The 21,707-nt window shown below is 36.8% G+C and overlaps 1 protein-coding gene across 1 annotated transcript in view; it reads right to left on the reverse strand.

The window, feature by feature from the left end:
- LOC125249607 (cGMP-dependent 3',5'-cyclic phosphodiesterase) overlaps positions 1–21,707 on the reverse strand; it is a 167,520-nt gene that overhangs the window by 96,731 nt on the left and 49,082 nt on the right. The window contains 1 exon segment of the mRNA XM_048161925.1: positions 1,193–1,253. Coding sequence (XP_048017882.1) covers positions 1,193–1,253 — 61 coding nt within the window.

Genomic DNA, 21,707 nt, shown 5'->3' on the forward strand with positions numbered 1-21,707 from the left:
TCAATCGCAGAAACTCACTCCTATACTATCAGTTCTGTGACATCCACACAAACCCGGCACTGCCTTTACTAATAATCACGTCTCTACTGTAAATAGTGATATTTTTAATGCAACAGGGATTTTACACTGCGACACAAATGATTTCTCTCGTTTTCCAGCAAAAACATCTAAAGGTTCATTTACTGGAGAAGGAGGACTCGTTTACTGAAAAATCAAGTGAGTTTTTACATAAAACGAGAACAAATATCTGCAGACGGAGTCTTAATTTTACACATTTTTCAGGGAACACAACTTCATATCTTCAGTCATTTCTCTGCTCCAGTAAATGTATCTTGATTTAAGCATGTTTAGATACTGGAAAGCCAGACAGAAACACTGAGGAAGAGCATGATTATTTAAAGTGAATCTACTGCCATTAAACAAGATGAGAAACGCTGTTAGTTTTTGATAACTAATGCTGTGCTTAAAGTCACATACACAAGCTTAATGCAAAGTGATACTGAACAAACACTTCAGAGAATGAAACACACACACACACACACACACACACACACACACACACACACACACACACGAGGGATCTTCAGTATCTCTCTCTCCATCAGAGTCCATATAAGGGATTCTTTGGAGTTATTTCATGATTTGAAGGATTTACCTTATAAACTCAGTGAGGAACAGAAACCCAGAGCGTGAGCTGTGTGTGTGTGTGTGTGTGTGTGTGTGTGTGTGTGTGTGTGTGTGTGTGTGTGTGTGTTTGCGTTCTACAGGTTACATTGTCATTTAAGCTGATTGGCTGAACACCAGCACTGACTAAACTGGTTTTCCCTTTTGTACACGCCTACAGCAAACACACACACACACACACACACACATATCAACACATTCAGCGTGAGGTTGTGTTTGTCTGTGTGTGTTTATTATGAGATAACATCAGAAAGTGTGCTGATATGAATTGAGCTGCGATGAGGTCAAACACACACACACACACACACGTTTCTGATTTCCTCTGTAAATCATTCATCTGTTTTCTGTCTATTAATCTTCAAGTCTTTCCTCTACAGAAAGAAAACAACCTCAGATTCATCCATGAATGTGTGAGACGAGATCAAGAGGAACGAATCCGGTCGAGACAGATGTGATCAGATGAACGATGGATGGATGGATGGATAGATAGATAGACAGGTGTTCCTACCTGTAAGGAGTGTAAGACAGCAGGTGTGTCGTCCGCTCTCAGGAACACTTGCTGTCCACGTCTGAAAGACAAACGAGAAGCATCAGAAGGTGCTGCGCTCATCTCTGTCCACTTCTGTCCAACTCTATCTAACTATCCGTCTCTCACACACACACACACACAGTTCTGAAGCTTCACTTCCACCATCTTCTGCCCTGTGTGTGTGTGTGTGTGATGGCATGTGTGTAGACATGTCTTGTGTTCTTACAGGTCTCTTCCTCGCTTCCTCTCATGAGCGTTCATGTCATTCCCTCCTGTGTGTCAAAGCTCCGCACAGACCAGCACACACTCACTCGCACACACACACACACACACTCGTGTCGGGTCTCACAGAGGTGTGCGCTCGAGCCCTCAGCAGGGAACACACTGACAGCACACACACACCACAGCCACTCTTCTGTCCTCCCTCTCTCTCTCTCTCGACTGGGGAAGCCTCTGATTTTATTGCTCATCAGGGTCCTAAAACCTTCTGTGTTTCTCTCAGACAATTTACTCTATATTGTTGAACACCAACATTTCTATGTAATTTGGCACAATACTTTAACTATGTGCCTTTAAAATTTCACATTTTGTTTTAGCACAGTTATTTCTGAAAACTAAAAACAATGTAATTTTTGTCTAATATTTCTTTTGTAAAAGATTGTACTTATTTTGGGCAATTTGCACAAAAAAAATGTACAAAATAAATATTATTCTAAATATTTCAGAACGATAGACAGAATGATGACAAAAACGATAGAACGATAGATAATTTGGCACATTACTTTGGAGAATTATCCAGAAAATTATGTGCCTTTAAATTTCACACTTTGTTATAGCAAAGTTATTTCTGAAAACTAAAAACAATTTTTGTCTAATATTTCTTTTGTAAAGGATTGTACTTATTTTGGGCAATTTGCACAAAAAAATTTTACAAATTGCACTAAAAATGACTAAATATTTTAGAACAATAGACAGAACGATGACAAAAAATGATACGATAGAGAACGATAGAGCGATAGATAATTTGGCACATTACTTTGGAGAATTATCCAGAAAATTATTCACACTTTGTTATAGCACAATCATTTCTGAAAACTTAAGAAACAATATATTTTGTTTTACACAAGTATGTACTTATTTTGGGCAATTTGCACAAAAAAAATGTACAAAATAAATATTATTCTAAATATTTTAGAACGATAGACAGAATGATGACAAAAATGATAGAACGATAGATAATTTGGCACATTACTTTGGAGAATTATCCAGAAAATTATGTGCCTTTCAATTTCACACTTTGTTATAGCACAGTTATTTCTGAAAACTAAAAACAATATAATTTTTGTCTAATATTTCTTTTGTAAAGGATTGTACTTATTTTGGGCAATTTGCACAAAAAAAATTTACAAAATAAATATTATTCTAAATATTTTAGAACGATAGACAGAATGATGACAAAAATGACAGAACGATAGATAATTTGGCACATTACTTTGGAGAATTACCCAGAAAATTATTCACACTTTGTTATAGCACAATCATTTCTGAAAACTTAAGAAACAATATATTTTGTTTTACACAAGTATGTACTTATTTTGGGCAATTTGCACAAAAAAAATTTACAAAATTAATATTATTCTAAATATTTTAGAATGATAGACAGAATGATGACAAAAATGATAGAACGATAGATAATTTGGCACATTACTTTGGAGAATTATCCAGAAAATTATGTGCCTTTAAATTTCACACTTTGTTATAGCACAGTTATTTCTGAAAACTAAAAACAATATCATTTTTGTCTAATATTTCTTTTGTAAAGGATTGTACTTATTTTGGGCAATTTGCACAAAAAAAATTTACAAATTGCACTAAAAATGACTAAATATTTTAGAACAATAGACAGAACGATGACAAAAAATGATACGATAGAGAACGATAGAGCGATAGATAATTTGGCACATTACTTTGGAGAATTATCCAGAAAATTATTCACACTTTGTTATAGCACAATCATTTCTGAAAACTTAAGAAACAATATATTTTGTTTTACACAAGTATGTACTTATTTTGGGCAATTTGCACAAAAAAATGTACAAAATAAATATTATTCTAAATATTTTAGAATGATAGACAGAACGATGACTAAGAATGATAGAACGATAAAGCGAAAGATAATTTGGCACATTACTTTGGAGAATTATCCAGAAAATCATTCACACTTTGTGATATCACAATCATTTCTGAAACAATAAGAAACAATATATTTTGTGAGCAATTAGCACAAAAAAAAACAGTCATAGAAAATGTTGTCCTTTATATTAACTATAGAAAAATATGATTATTTTTTACAATAATCAATAAAATTAAGTGATATCACAATTCTGCTAAAAAGCACTTCAAAAAATTCATATTATGAGTTTTATAAACTAAAGTAAATAATATTTACCTGTAAAAATCTAATCAGTATTATACAGTATATACTATAAATATAAATGTGACCCTGGAGCACAAAACCAGTCATAAGTCACATGGGTATATTTGTAGCAATAGCCAACAATACACTGTATGGGTCAAAATGATCGATTTTTCTTTTATGCCAAAAATCATTAGGATATTAAGTAAAGATCACGATCCATGAGGATATTTTGTATATTATAAATACATCAAAAACTTATTTTTGTGAGTGGATATGCATTGCTGAGAACTTTAAAGCCAATTTTCTCAATATTTTGATTTTTTTGCACCCTCAGATTCCAGATTTTCAAATAGTTGTATCTCGACCAAATATTCTCCTATCCTGACAAACCATATATCAATGGAAAGATTATTCAGCTTTCAGATGGTGTATAAATCTAAAAAAATGTACCCTTATGACTGGTTTTGTTGTCCAGTCAGAAAAAGTTTTTGTGTTCATTGAGATATTGTTTAAAATGTTGCTTTTCAAAGGTTGTGCACTCATTTACGCTGAGCACTGTGTGTGTGTGTGTGTGTGTTATTACAGATATATTCTTATCTTATTAAAGCGGTTTTGTAAATTTGCTTCTGCTTTTATGGTAAGTGTGGTATATCTTTACTGGAAAATAAGGCCAAAATACTGATTAAGAATATGATATGAATACTGATTATGAATGTCATCTAAGCCATAAATTATTTAGAAAATTAAGTGTGCCTGTACAGTTTGAGTTGATTTAATAGTGGAACGTCATAGAATAGAAGAATGTACAGCAACATTAATAATGTTCTCACACACGTGCCAGAGGAGCATTCAGGGATTTAATATGTTGCCAGAGATGAACGAGATGAAAGAGGTCTGTACATTTGTAGCATTTCTCCTGTCTATCTTTCTGTCTTTTATCTGCAATGAATCTGAGAAAATAATCACACACACACACAGTGAGTATTGATCAAGGGTTCCTATAAACAAGTCACAATTACAAGTTACACAACATTAAACCTAAAGAAGAATTTCTCCATAGCCTTCATGTGATGAAAGGAAAGTGTTCGATGAACACGATCATCTGATCGTTCACATGTGTGCATCTCATCAGATCATCACTGTTTGAGCAGTGACAGCTCATTTCAGCACTAAATGATTATTGATCTGAGGAGACTCAACATCCATCCATCTGACAGGTTTAATGTCAGTGTCGCAAGAAATACTTTCCACAAAAAAAATAAATCTCATTATTATTGTCTTGTTTTTCAGTACAAATATCTTTAAAAATCAAGATACATTTACCCGAGAAGCAGAATAACTTGAGACATTAAGTCTTGTTTATTTAAAAAATGTTAAAAAAATTAAGAGAATTTAAGCTTAAAACAAGAACAGGCATAGGAAAAATAAATGTAAATAAACAAGATTATTTTTCTGATGCCACTGACAGTTTTTTCTTCTTGTTTTCAGTGTAAAGTCACTTAATTTTGATATCTTCATTTAAGAATGTTTAGATATTTGTACTGAAAACCAAGACTTGAAATCTTTTCTGCAGTGCACTTTTTTCTTGTCTTGACAATCCTCATTTTGGCTGCGTGAGATTCTCCAGCTTTGTTGTTGTTGAGCTGTTAAAGCTCCGCCCTCTTCTGGAAAGCGGAGGTCATTTGCATTTAAAGGGACACACACAAAAACGGGGTGTTTTTGCTCACACCCAAATAGGGGCAAATTTGACAAGCTTTAATTAATGATCTGTGGGGGATTTTGAGCTGAAACTTGTGACCAGGAGCTCCAAAAAATATGAAACAACAGCAGCATAAAATTATGTTTAAATATCCTTATAGCGTTCATAATCATTCTTACATGGATCACAATAGGTCTCATGTTTGATGACGTCTGCGTCATTGATCATTATTTTCCTGATTATTACTGTGAAGTTGCTTTGAATCAATCTGTATTGTATAAAGCGCTGTAGAAATAAAGCTGACTTGACTTGCACAAAAACTACTGCATGACTACATATAGTGCACAAATCTTATGGACTAAATGTTATGATAGTAGTTTTGATCATTTAATCTTCTTTATGTCATTGTGGCAAGAACGGACTGCAAAAGTAAACATGAAAGTGAATTTTCATTTAATGTCATCATGATATTTTTGAAAAACAGCTTCTATTTGACTGACAGATTGAAGCCGAACACAGTCGCAGTATATTAGTGTCAGACGTGATCAATGTTTCCCTGCAGGGTTTAATTTCATTATGATCGACTCCCTCAGAGCCGTAAAACCTTCTTACACACAAACATATGCATTTATGACGGGCAAAAGCTGCACCGAAGAAACTTGCTGTAGAAACAATTTTTCACTTAAAAAATTGCATGTAAATTTCACAAACAATTACAACAGCAAGTATCATATTAAATTGAATGTGAAATATTGAAGTAGAAAAACTTAAATAGTATTTTTTTGTTAAAAACGTGCTTCAATAATCTTTGTTTTATTTACAACTTCAAAAATATTTTTGGTAACACTTTACTTAAAGCCTTCATGTAAAATGCATTATAAAAGTATTTTAATGCATTAATTATGACTTGTAATGCACCGTATAATGGTCTCGTGAATAATTGTAACCACAGTTATAATACATTATAATATGTATCTATTCATTTAACACACCTTTAGAAAGTATAATGCATTAAAATACTCGCCAAACAACCAGTTTCAGATTGAACAAGAAATCTGCAAATATTATAATCCATTTTAACTTTAGTTACAATTATTCATAAAAAGATATAATGCATTATAACATAAATTATGAATACCTTTATAATGCATTATACATAAAGGTTTCAGGTAAAGTGTTACCATATTTCTTTTTACAGTGTGTCAGCAAGGTATTGGGTAAAAATGTGTGTGTGCGTGCGTGCGTGTGTGAGTGTGTGTGTGCGCGCGTGTGTGAACCTCTTGAGTGGCCCATCAAATCAGGGACATATGGATCAATGTTCCACAAAGATCCATCGTTACAGGTTTACGGCACTCAAGAGAATAACACACACACACACACACTCATTCATGTCGTTACCTGATCAGAATGCCGGAGCACTTTCATTTAACACTGAGTTTAATCAAGACTGTGTTCAGAGAAAAGGAACAGTAACCAGTAATTACAACAGCGCATTACCCTCGGGAACACACTCACACACACACACACTCACACACACACATGCTCAAACATGCAAGTGAGCACATAAGGACAAGTTCACACACTCTGAGCAAATTAAACAATGAAGAAACAAAGAAAGAGCAGCAATATAAAAAGGGGATTTTACAGTCTGGGTGGCTTCAACACTATAAACACACACTCTCACACACACATTTGTTTCACTATATTAGTGAGGATATTGCATAGACTTCCTTTCATTTTATATCAGGTTATTCTATAAAATTTGAGCTTAAAATAAGAACAAATATCTGCCAGTGGGGTCAGAAAAATAAACTTAATTTAAAGGCAAAACAAGATGATTTTTCTGACTCCACTGACAGATATTTGTTCTTATTTTAAGCACAAACTCACTTCAGCGAAGGCAGCCCTATGAACAGAACATGAGAAAATGATGAAATTTGGCACAATTGTAGAGATGGTCATGAATAGTAATTGGACCAATTTTGGAGTCTCTAGGACCAACTCTATAGCGCCACCACAAGTTCAAATTTCACTTTTCTAAAGGTTAAACTTTTAAACCGTTTGTTCCAGAAAAATGTAATTTAGTTCACCCGACTCCTCTCTTCATGCTGATGCCATTCAATATCTTACAATAACACTGCACCCATTACAGTAGTGGCCATTTTGAAAAGTACAGTATTAAGTTTTTTTCGCTACTCCTTCAAATTTTGCATTTTATGAAGGTCTCAACTTTTGAACCCTTTGTTCTAGAAAGATGAAACTTAGTACAACTGATTCCCCTCTTCATACTGATCACATTCAACGTCTTACATTAAGACTCCACTGTAAAAGTACAGTATTCCATTTTTTCGCTACTCCTCCTACAAATCTTGTCCAATTTGGACTGAACAGATTTTTTATTATTAATCTTTGTTCAAAAGTTATGATGTTGCAAACTGTGCTGTTCTGCTTGCGGTGGCTTCGGTGCTTGGACCCCGAATCGCTGCTTGCAGCTATATTTTTACATATATTTTTCAATAAGCAAGCCTTAATATCTTCAGTCATTTTGCTTCTCCAGTAATTGTATCTTGATTTAAGAATGTTTAGGTATTTGTGCTGGAAAACAAGACAGAAACACTGAGGAAGAACATCATTATTGCAGTAAAGTTGTTCTGTGAAGCTGCTTTGAAACAATCTGTATTGTATAAAGCACTATAGAAATAAATGCGGCTTGACTTTTCTTACATTTTTTTAGAATTTAAAACTGATTGTAACGTTTTTAATTGGTAAAATTTTAATTTCCAAAAACCTGATTCAAATGAGAAATAACATTACTGTCATGGATCAAAGTTAGATTTCTTCAAAGGTGTTGATGAGGTCAAAGAATTATAAGTATAGAGAAAAACGAGTCAACCATTACCGCACACCTCAGATTGGGAAGTGTTTTACGTTCAAGGTCTCCATAGGGATTTTTAAGAAATCCTCAATAAGGAGAATGTAATTGGAAGCCTCTGAGATGAATCACAACGATGCACACACTCATGTGAAGCAAAATACTTGTACAAGACATCCCATGAAGCAATGCAAGTGGAGTAATTAAATAAAAATGACATAAAACTATTGATTATGCTCATTCATTATGAGTTTAAACACAATATATTTAATTTAATTGCAAAACAAAGAGAGTAACTCAATTATGTTAAGTGCAATGATTCATGAAAGTGTAGTTCTTCATCACAAATTTGTCAATTACATATGATTATTACGTAAGAACAAACTAGATCTGTCCAAAGAGGTTATAAATTGTCATTAATAGGAGGACTTTAAACAATGTATAAATTAACATTAGTGAATTAATGGACAATAGTATATTTATAAATAAACATGAATCTAGATTAATTCTGTAAAAGGTGGTTGTTCTTTGTTAGTTCATGATATATAATGCATTAACTAAACTTTACCTGACAGTGTTTCCTATATGAATGATGATTTTTGTGATCTTTTGACATTTTAAGAAAAACAAGAACAACGTAGAAGGAAAAGGTCTGAACTGAACAAACACAAACAAACCTCAACGTCATCACAGCACGCTTCAAAACACGTCCATTAAAACCAGGTTTACGCACGCATACAGATATAAAAGTGTCAGTGTGTAGTTTATGCGACATATATAATCGTGTCATCAGTATCCTGCGGTGCGACTGTTGTACTTCCTCCAAAACTCTTTGGCTATTTCTTGTATATTGACTATAAATGCAAATACAAATGCAAATTTTAGTGCACGGACAGACATGGAATATTTGCACTTTTTAAAATGCATTTGTCACATCAGAGGTGAAAAACTTGAGAAGTTACAAGACCTAAAACACACAGTTCCCTTTCCTTCCTTCCACTGTACATGCAGGGCAGACCGGGGCTAGTTGTCACACTGTTTACTATAAGGAAAATTAAGGGTGGGTCTGTTTTTGAAAACACAACCTTAAAGACTTGACAACAACAACAAAAAAACGTGTTATTAAAAAAAGGTAATGGGAGAGTTTCACTCAACATATTATACAGTTGACATTTCAGCAAAATATAAACAGTAAAACAATTAGAATTCATGAACGATTACATTAACAAAAATTATAAAAAGTACTACTTTGACCAACAGAAATGGTAAATAATCAGTTCTACAAAATTATAAAGATATTTTACAACTTGACCCAGAAAAAATAAAATAAAAAAAATAAAGTTTACATTATTTCGATGGTCCACTTTAGACATTATACTAATTATAATTAACCTTATAATTAACTCTAATCAGAGTATTAGTGGACTTAAGTTAAAGTTAGTAGAATAAGTTGACATGTAGTTGCAAAGTTAATTATAATTAGTAGAATGTAATCAAAATAAGTGATGAAATTGGTTTACTTTGAAGAACATAATCCATAAATTTTTTTTTTTTAAATTTACAACCATTTTACAACAGAACTAGATGTTTGAATATAACATACAAAAGCACTGCTTGAGAAAGCAAGTATTTATGACTCAAAACCGAATTGTGAAATGGGTTCACTTCCCCAAGTGACAACTAGCCCCGGCGTCCTAAATGCGGTTTAACCTAGAATCTGGATGTTGATCAAACAAAACCTCATGTTAGTCGTCAACTAGAGAAACTCAGAAACATGAAAAGTGAAAAAGCGAAACTTACTGCGACATTATAGATGTGATGACGGACCAACACACACACACACTCACACACACACACTAGACTACAGTCACGAGTTGTGACGGTCCTTCAGTGTGTTTGTGAGAGAGGAAGCCCTAATGGTGACCTGGGGACTAGAGAGGAAATGGCTCATCTTTGCACACACACACACACACACCTCACACTCACACACACCCTGGGTTTCCTGCAGGACGCTCACTGCGGCGACAGAGGAAACACACACATGAGAGTGAGAGAGGCAGGTGGTATGGAAACTATGGGATGTCAGAGTCGCCACACTGACCCTGTCAATCATCTCCATAGAGACATCGTAACCCGGAAATAGACACACACACCTCTGTGTTTGACCTCTTCACCCCATCAGATATTCCCGGAAAACACCGACAGTGAGACTCTGTTTGGATACACTGATCTAATGAAACAATGATATGAGATCTTCAGATAGAAGCCTTCAGAATCAGTGTGTGTGTGTGTGTGAGATCCAAAAGCCCAGTCATTAAACTACAGAGAGGTGAAAAGTTGAAAGAAAAAAATAAACCCAAATGAAAATATACAGCAATTATCGGGGTTCAATCGCTTTAAGCCTTTTAAGCACATGTGTAAAAAGGTACAATGTTTTATTTAACAAGCCTGTAATCATCTCAATCATACATGGAAAAGACCATTTACAGCCAATGCAGGCAATTTACCATTGAAATATATCGTTTATAAAGCTTTTTAACAGTTATCAAGGTTGAGCCAAAACCTAGGAATAGTTCGCAAAAGTTGTTTTTTGAAATAATCTCCGATATTTAACGAACGATTCGATGGACAGCGGCGGTCCAGGCAAAGCTGCTCTGAATGAGGAGTTCTACCATGTGGCACAAATGTCGTGGGCGTGTGCGAAAAATCATGTAAAACACAATCTTTTAAGCACGTGAAAAACACGAAGGCGCCCCCCGGTGGCCGATTTCTTTAGAATTTCTCACAGGCCTCTAGGGCCGTGAGTCAAACAGACCCAGCGAGTTTCGTTTCGATCGAACTCCGTTAACCTTCTCTGACAGCTGCTCCAAATTCATTGGCCGATGGCGGACATGTTTTTTGAGATACATTAATGTCCTCAAACACAATCATGACGCATTGGACGAAGACACTGCATGCCAATTTTAAAGTCGATTGGACTAATGGTGAAGTAGTTATAGACATTTTCATGTTTTTTTTCTGTTATAGCACCACCAAGTGGCCAATCACAGCGTCATTTTTCACGCGACCACAGAATGAGCTCTTACATGGGTGTGCCAAGTTTGGTGAAAATATCTCATTCTGTTCACGAGTTATAGCCATTTTAGTAAAAGTGGCTCCGCCCACTTCAAATGTTTTGGCGCCTCTTAGGGACCGTGAATCGAAATTTCAACTTTTTTTAATATTACTGACAATCAGACTCTGAGAATCTCACTGCACTGGTTTGGTTCCGATCGGTTCAAGAACCTAGGACTAGATCGCAAAAGAAAGTTTTTCAAAAAATCCAAAATACCCAAAGAACGACGAGTGAATCCGAAGGAGTCATGAGCGATTTTGTACTTTTGAGCGCTGTAGCGCCCCCGTCAGGCCGATCAGGGTGAGTCTACCAGCCCTCAAAGCTTCAAGTCTCTACGACTTACGGTTTGATCTGCTCACTTTTAGAGGAGAATGATGATCCTCAGAAAACGTATCAATTACAATAGAGTTTCAGCTCTACACGCTTGAACCCCTAACAAGATATTTCTACACTTTTCTCTCAGAGTGAAACACCGCACACAAAACGGCTCTGTGGATGAATTTCATGTTACGAGAGGAGCCAAAATTTCCTAATTTCCTCTCCAAAACGTTCAACACTAATGAAACCTCAACAGCGTCACAGACCGCAGTGGATCAAACTGATTCCTGATGAGGAGGAGACAGCAGAGCAGATCAATATGCTGCCTTCAATTCAAGTGATTGCCACAGAAAATCAATCCAGCTCATAAAAATGAGCAAGAAACACATTTAGAGTGAATCCAGATCTACTGTGTGAACAGCACAAATGTACAGCTTGTGTTTGTGTTCGATCCCTAACATGAATTATTCAATATAAATGTGTTATTTGAGCAGCAAAGTGTCTAAATTGTCTTTTCTTTAGAGATCTCATCTCCTGCACAAGAACTCACAGATTAATAATCACACAAAAAATAGATGGCAATCGTTGCGTGTGGTTGTTGCTTAGTAACCATCAGCGGTCAGGGAGACGCACAATCATGTCTCTCTAACAGCGTCTCTGGAAAAAAACATACAAAAAAAAGAGTTGTTTATTTCTGACCTGCTGATCTGAGTTCATTTCTAATTATAAAACAGACTGTTTTGACTCTAAATTCTGATTGGATGAGCTGTACCTGTGACACACCTCTGCATTAATGTTGCTAGGCAAACAAAAACACACAAAAGTTACATTAAATCAACTATATTACATTGCAGAATAACTGTTTATTCAGATTATAAATATTAATTAACAGAATGAATATAAATAAACCTGTCGTGGTATTTTATTTCATTTGAAATGGATAAATTTGTAAGCAAAATAAATTTAAAAAATATAATTATCTTATTAATACATTTTATCTTGTTAATACTAATTTATATTTTTTTACATTTATTATACTTCTTTTGCACTGCTTTGGCAATAAAAATGCACATTAAAAAGTATTTCAAATATATCATTTTATCTTAATAAATCTTTAATCTTAATTTGTATTATTTAATACTCATTTACTCAATTTGAAAATTGAGATATTTTACATTTATTATACTTATTTTGCACTGCTTTGGCAATACAAATGCACATTAAAATGAATAAATATAAAGAAATATTTATTAGTTATTTTAAAATAAATAGTTATTTTATTTCATTTTATTTTTTCTTATGACAAATTGCTTATGCTCTATGTAAATCGATTTGGATAAAACTAAGCTAAATAAATAAACGTAAACTTATCATTTTTATCTTTTAATAATTTTTTTTCTTGTTAATACAAATTTACTCAATTTCTAAAAAAATTTTTTACAGTTATTGTAGTTATTTAGCAATACAAATGCACACATAAAACAGAATAAATATAAATAAATGTATTTGTGTTATTTTTTTTTTTTTTTAACAAATTGCTTGCAATTTTCCTTCTAAATAGATTTGTATAAAAGATTATAAATAATTAAAGTTCATTTATCCGTTTGCACAAATTTTTACATTTATTCTTACTGTTTTGGCAATACATTAGACATTAAAATGAGAGAGAGTGAAAGAAACAAGTGATAAATGGTGGAATGAAATGGATGAATATGAAAGTTTATTGTCTGTAATGAAAGACATGATCAGAATCTGTCTGGATGTGTTTCTACAGGATGAATTATTACAGCAGAGCAAACAGTGTTGATCTGGAGCAAAATGACACTGAATGTTCAGCTTTAATCTCTGATGTTGTTTGAGACGCACAACTGAACAAATAAAGCCTGATCAGAGAAAATCAGGCAAAACACACACATCTGAAGAGAGACGGAGAATGAATGGAGAGAAGACAGATGGAGACAGTCTCAGCTTATCCAGGCTGAAAAACGGAAAGATCAGAGAAATAGACCCTCGAGATCAGCAGTTCTCAACTGGTTTGGCTTCGAGACATCGAACATCAACAGCACAGACACTGCAAACTTGAGTTTCTTAACCAGTGTTTCCGTCTTGTTTCCCAGTACATTCATCAAAATTTTACTTCATCAGAATGGTACGAAACTTGGTAAAGGTTTTGGCACTTGCTATGTGAAAACACACACACAAAAAAAACATTGACATGATTCGAAAAGGTTAAATGGTCCTCAATAAAATAGACACACTTTCATTGTTTGCAGTCAAAAATGAGCGCATTGGAAATGAACGGGAGGTGAATTTTATCTAGTGGAAGCGTTTGGTACTGCGCCCAAACAATATCTTACTGAAAGCTCATTTTTTGAGATATCAACTTCAAATTTGGAACACAACTTGTTTAGATCTATGACTTTGATTTTCTCACAGTTTTAGAGTAAAATGTGTATTTTTGTGCATTTTTCATAATGCAATATTCTATAACTTTATTTAGTTTCTCTTTTTAAACTTTTTTCACTTCAGCAATAATCTGAGTATCTTCTTCCTTTCTGTTTACGGACGTGATGTAATGACGCACAGACGAACTGCTGCATGCTTGAATTTCCCACAGAAATCCACCATGTCGCTCTTATTATAAGACATTATTACAAGCTAACCGTTGTGAATCAAGCTAAGATAAGGAGATAGTTTTGAACACTGGCTGGTTATGTACTTGTTCAAAAATTTATTTTGGATAATTTTTAACCAAAAAAAAGTTACGAACTTAAGTCTAATTTCATTTTCAAGTCTATGCTCAAAAAGTGAATGAATGGATTATAACTACTGCATAGGTATAATTTAGTACCATAAAATCCCCTAAAAATATAAAGTATTAAATAAAAAACATTACAAAAAACTAAAATATAATACATTAATTTCACTATAATAAACAAATTAAAATACTGTCATTTTTGACCGCTGATCGAGCATCACCAGAGGGTTGAATCAAAATACATTTAGCACTCTTAAAAATAAAAGTCCCACAGGTTTTTTTTTATTTTTTATTATTGGCTCCCTAAAGAACCTTTCAGTGATCAGTTCTTAAAAGAACCATTATTTTAATATCCTAAAGAACCCTTTTCCACTATAAAGAACCTTTTGTCTAATGGAAAGGTTCCATGGGTGTTAAAGGTTCTTCATGGAATCATCAATGGCAATAAAGAGCCTTTTAAGAGTACAAGATATTAAGTCTTGTTTTCTGAAAATTATTAGTGAGTTCATGCTTAAAACAAGAATAAATAATGTCAAAATATCTGCCAATGGGGTCAGAAAAATAAACATTATTTTTCTGACTCCACTGGCAGATATTTTTGTCATGTTTTAAGCTCAGTCTCAGTAAGCAAGTCTTAATATCTTCAGTCATTTTGCTTCTCCAGTAAATGTTTCTTGATTTAAGGATGTTTAGATAGTTGTACTGAAAAACAAGACAGAAATACTGAGGAAGAACATAGTTTTTTGCAGAATAATATAAAAGATGTGGTGTTTTGTTGGATCAGGGTTCATAAACAAAGAAAATCCCCAGAAGGTGACTTCAAACGGAGACAAAAATAAGATGAATGAAAGACAGAGTGAGGGTCATCACCTGCTGATAGAGGTATTGATCCGACTAATGACGTCCAGATGCCTGTGTATGAGTGTGTATGTGTGTGTGTGTGATCTCACAGGTCTGAAGCACCTGCTCGGACACGCATCCGTCAGCGCGTTGAGAAGAATCTGTCGGCACACGCTTATGTTCAGATTCACATCCTTCACCTCATTTACACGCGTCACTCCGCAGCCCTTCAGCAGCGTTCATTCACAAACATCTCTCTCTCTCTCTCAAACGCCTCCCTGCGGTGACAACGACAGGAAAACCAAATGAAAATCAAGCGTCTGAAAGCAGAAACCACAGCCGCGCTGCTCAGAAAGATAACAAGTGTTAATAGCTCAGCAATTTTCCCAACATGCATTGCTGGAGGGGCACGTCGGCTTATATTTGCATTTTTCACCTTAGAAAAGATTCAAGCCCAATATGACGGATTAGTGTGTGAATGCTTGTTCTGACATGTTCAGAGGGATGTGAAAACTCGTGTGTGTGTGTGAGAGATTCACTGCACTGCAACAAGACTAATGTGTCAAAGTATTTAATTATTAAAGTACAAGAATGATGATAATATGATCAAAAAACATCAATGTGCAATAATTGACTAGATTTACTCATAATAATCAAAACAGACAGTTCCTCTGATCAGTGATCAAGCTCATTAGCGGAACTATAGGCCATTTATGGTTGCCAAGCAACATAATGATCAAAGATCTTCTAGGAACGACTGATTGGTGCATTAATAGAGAATTCAGCTGATATTGTGTGTGTGTGTGTGTGTGTGTGTGTGTGTGTGTTATCAGTGTCTTTTTATAACCACTTTGAATGCAGCTCATCCAATCAGAATTTAGATCTGGATCTAAAAACTACTGCTCAAAAGTTTAATGTTTCTGAAAGAGTCTCTTCTGCCCACCAACGCTGCATTTACTTGATCAAAAATATAGTAAAAATCTTAAAAACAGCTGTTTTCTATGTGAAAATATAGTAAACTGTAATTAGGGCCCAAGCCCTGTGAAAGGATTCTTGATATCTTAAATACTGTTGCCATGGCAACATGTCAAACTTTTAGAATATTCTTGGGTGTTTTTGAGGCTTCAAATTGCATGAAACACGTCAAAGTTGTCGGCCAGTAGATATGAGCAAAGCCTTAGAAATGGGCGGGGAGCAGGGGCTCTATAGCGCCACCCTTTGACAAAAGTTTTGAGGTTAGTCTTACCTACAGTCACCAAACTTGGTACATATATTGATCTCGTCAAGCCGGACAACTTTCTCATTTGCAGTCATTAGCTCCGACCAACAGGAAGTCTGATATTTTGGCTTTAATGTGGATTTTTTGAATAATCATGCTCAGAGTTTTTATTTACTTCTCGTAGGAGATTCAGGCAATTGCCACCAAACTCTGTTAACATGAAGTAAAGACACTGAAGATGCTAAACTGCGAACGATTATAGGATCTCAAATAGTGTTGCTATGGTGAGGGATTAAATTAATGACTCAAAAAAGTATACAGGAAGTGTCTCATATCATGTAAAATCATTGTTTGATTTAAATTAAATTAAGATTGTATGTTGCCTGCCATGCACAGGTTTCCTTAAGCCATTGTGGTGGTGGTGGTGGTGGTGCCGAGGCTTGGGCCCGTCATTGCTGCCTGCAGCTATATTTTATTCCTGTGATCAAAGCTGAATTTTCAGCATCATTACTCCAGTCTTCAGTATCACATGATCCTTCAGAAATCATTCTGATATGATGATTTGCTCAAGAAACATTTCTAATTGCTATCAATGTCGAAAACAGTTTCATATTTTTGTGGAAACCATCATACATTTTATTTTTCAAGATTCTTTGATGAACACACACTAAATCTGAGCACATTAACTAACAAAGTTCGAGACATTTTTCATGTTTTAATTAATGTTTTGGCTAATTGGAGAATGCTTTCAGCTACCAGTAACTGCAAATCCATTCAGCAGATTCTCACAGAAGAGGTGAAACTAATTTTGAGTGAAACGAACATTGGTGAATATTTTTCTTCTCCAGTTGCAAAGTGCAAAAACACGAACGTTTGACTGGATTCTGATTGTATAATCCAGTGATGAGGACTCACATGGAAATTAACATCTGGCTGACACACACACACACACACCTGCCAAAAACACAACAATGCCACAATCAATCACCCCAGAGCCTCTACATGCACTCGTCTCTCTGGTGCTGTTGTTTTTCTCATCAGAGTCAGTGTTGAGCTCTGGAGATCCTCCTGTGTGGGTTTGTGATTATTTTAGACTCGTTTTAACATGCACTACATACAAAACACCACCTACATCCTGCCTCTGTGTGAGTGTGTGTGTGTGTGTGTTTACCAGAAGCAGTGGCCGCTAAATTGGTTCAGTGAAAAATGTTGGAGCTGCAATAATAGTTAATTTGCCGTATATCCTTAAGTGTGTGTGTGTGTGTGTGTGTTTGCTAGTGATGTTTGTGTTGGATGGAAGAGTAAATATGTGGATAGAGAGATGTGGGGTGTATTATGGGTTGGATCACCGTAGCAACGTGTAGAAGATTCTAGCGCACAGAAACCTGTGGATTCATCCAGAGACTCTGATGCACACTGACATCTAGTGGATGAACAACACATCTCACACACACACACACACACACACACACACACACACACGATTATGATTGACGTGGGAGCATGACAAAGGCATATATTGTATTTTTAAAGGCATAATTTGTGCACATTTTTCTGACACTGAACTTTGGAATGAACAATTATATATATTTTTGGTATCACTTCAGTTTGGGGAACACATATTCACTATTAACCATGACGTTTCCCTCAATAAACTCCTAATTTACTGATTATTAATAGTTAGTAAGGTAGTTGTATTTGTCAAGTTTAGATATTGGGTAGGATTAAGGGATGTAGAATATGATCATGCAGAATAAGGCATTAATATGTGCTTTATAAGCACTAATAAACAGCCAATATGCAGCTAATAAGCAACTAGTTGAAAGTGACACACTGAAGTATCGCCATATTTTTTCCTGTGGAATTAGGCATGAAATATGATGACATGAACATGTGAATGTCCATTTCTCCATCATCACACTTGTTTCATCATGTGACTGTACTTTATAATCCTGCTATCTCGCTCTGGCAGTTCTCCTGCGGAGCTGCAAACACCTGCTGGGATTTTGGGAATATTTTCCGAACAGGTTTTAATAGAGCGACGGCGACACTGCAGCGCCGCAGACCTCAGGGAGCGTCGCAAACGTTTTGATAACATTAAACGCACATTTACAAGCAATCTAAATGTACACGAGCAGATTACAGAAAATACACACTGAACAGAGAGAAACGTCCACATGTGAAATTCCCAGTGTGTTTTTCCTCATAATTTCACTGCGGCTTTGAACTCGGACACTTTGAGGTTTTACTGGAGACTTCGGCATCAATGCTAGTGAAATATTAAGAGCCTGTGAATGGGGAAAACGTCCTTTTAAAGAGCTGATCGTGACAAAAAAAAAAGATTGCTTAAAGCCAGGAGACTTCGAAAAAGTCGAAAGCTGAAATGTGTAATAAACTCCGCAGGCAGTGGAAGCTGGTTTTAATTCCCCCTCCGGAGCAGAATATAGGCCGTGGCATTTCCCTCATGCTCTGTTCTGGAAGGACAGGGAACTGGATTTCTTTCATCATTAGCAAATTAATGCAAAGAAAAATCAAAGAACAATGTGACACTTCAAAGAGCTTCTCTGACGGTCACAAACAAACACAATCCCTCGTGACTCTGAACTCTGGAAGAGCAGATTCTCCCGAGAGGAACGACACGCGCAATTATTCTGAATTATCATCTCTCACTTCATAAAAACAACAGCGCTTTTGTTGGAGTACGTGTACTACAATTATTTTTTATTTACATTATTTGAAATAATTACATATTTGAAATATAAACGGTAATACTGAGAAATAAATGACTATTTTCTATTTAATATATGTTAAATTGTCATTTTTAATTTACTAACAACTTTTGTTAGATATAGAAAATTGTTAGCGATTTTAGTTACTCACACACTCACACACTCACTCACTCACTCACTCACTCACACTCACTCACACAATCACTCACTCACACTCACTCACACTCACACACTCACTCACACACTCACACACTCACTCACTCACTCACTCACTCACTCACTCACACACTCACTCACACACTCACTCACTCACTCACTCACACACTCACTCACACACTCACACACTCACTCACAGACTCACACTCACTCACTCACTCACTCACTCACTCACACACTTCACTCACTCACACACTCACACACTCACACTCACTCACACACTCACACACTCACACACTCACTCACTCACTCACTCACTCACTCACTCACTCACACACTCACTCACTCACACACTCACACACTCACACACTCACTCACACACTCACACACTCACACACTCACACACTCACACTCACTCACTCACTCACTCACTCACTCACTCACACACTCACTCACACACTCACTCACACTCACACTCTCACGCACGCACACTCACTCACTCACACACACACTCACTCACTCACTCACTCGCACACACACACTCACTCACACACTCACTCACTCACTCACACACTCACTCGCACGCACACTCTCACTCACGCACACTCACTCACTCACTCACTCACACACTCACACCCACACTCACTCACACACTCACTCACTCACACACTCACACACGCACACTCACTCACACTCACTCACTCACTCACACACTCACTCACACACTCACACACTCGCACTCACTCACTCACTCACTCACTCGCACACTCACACACACGCACCCACTCACACTCACTCACACACTCACTCACTCACTCACACACACTCACACACTCACTCACACACTCACTCACTCACTCACTCACTCACTCACACACTCACTCACACACTCACTCACACACTCACTCACTCACACACTCACACACTCACACACTCACTCACACACACTCACTCACTCACTCACTCACACACTCACTCACTCACACACTCACACACTCACACACACTCACACACTCACACACTCACTCACACTCACTCACACACTCACACACTCACACATCACACACTCACACACTCACACTCACTCACTCACTCACACACTCACTCACTCACACACTCACTCACTCACACACTCACACACACACTCACACTCACTCACACACTCACTCACACACACTCACACACTCACTCACTCACACACTCACTCACTCACACACACTCACTCACTCACACACTCACTCACACACTCACACACACTCACTCACTCACTCACACACTCACTCACTCACTCACTCACTCACTCACACTCACACACTCACACACTCACACACTCACACACTCACTCACACACTCACACTCACACACTCACACACTCACTCACTCACTCACACACTCACTCACACACACACTCACTCACACACTCACACTCACTCACTCACTCGCACACACGCACACACTCACACACACTCACTCACACACTCACACACACTCACTCACTCACTCACTCACACTCACTCACTCACTCACTCACACACTCACTCACACACACACTCACACACTCACACTCACTCACACTCACTCACACACACACACTCACTCACACACTCGCACTCACTCATCACTCACACACTCACACTCACTCACTCGCACGCACACACGCACACTCACTCACTCACTCGCACGCACGCACTCACTCACTCACACACTCGCACTCACTCACTCACTCACTCGCACACTCACACACACGCACCCACTCACACTCACTCACTCACACACTCACTCGCACACTCACACACTCACACTCACTCACTCACACGCACCACACCTCACTCACTCACTCACACACTCACACACTCACTCACTCGCACACTCACTCACTCACTCACACACTCACACTCACGCACACTCGCACACACTCACGCACTCACTCACTCACTCACTCACACACTCACACTCACTCACTCACACACTCACTCACTCACTCACTCACTCGCACACTCACACACACGCACCCACTCACTCACTCACACACTCACTCGCACACTCACACACTCACACACTCACTCACTCACTCACTCACTCACACACTCACTCACTCACTCACACTCACTCACTCACTCACACACTCACTCGCACACTCACACACTCACTCACTCACTCACTCACACACTCACACTCACTCACTCACCACTCACTCACTCACTCACACACACTCACACTCACCACACACTCACACACACTCACTCACTCACACACTCACACCACTCGCACGCACACTCACACCACTCACTCACACGCACTCACTCACACTCACTCACACACTCACTCACACACTCACTCACACTCACTCACTCACTCACACACTCACT

Source organism: Megalobrama amblycephala, linkage group LG16 (assembly GCF_018812025.1).
Source record: "Megalobrama amblycephala isolate DHTTF-2021 linkage group LG16, ASM1881202v1, whole genome shotgun sequence".
Classification (NCBI taxonomy): domain Eukaryota; kingdom Metazoa; phylum Chordata; class Actinopteri; order Cypriniformes; family Xenocyprididae; genus Megalobrama; species Megalobrama amblycephala.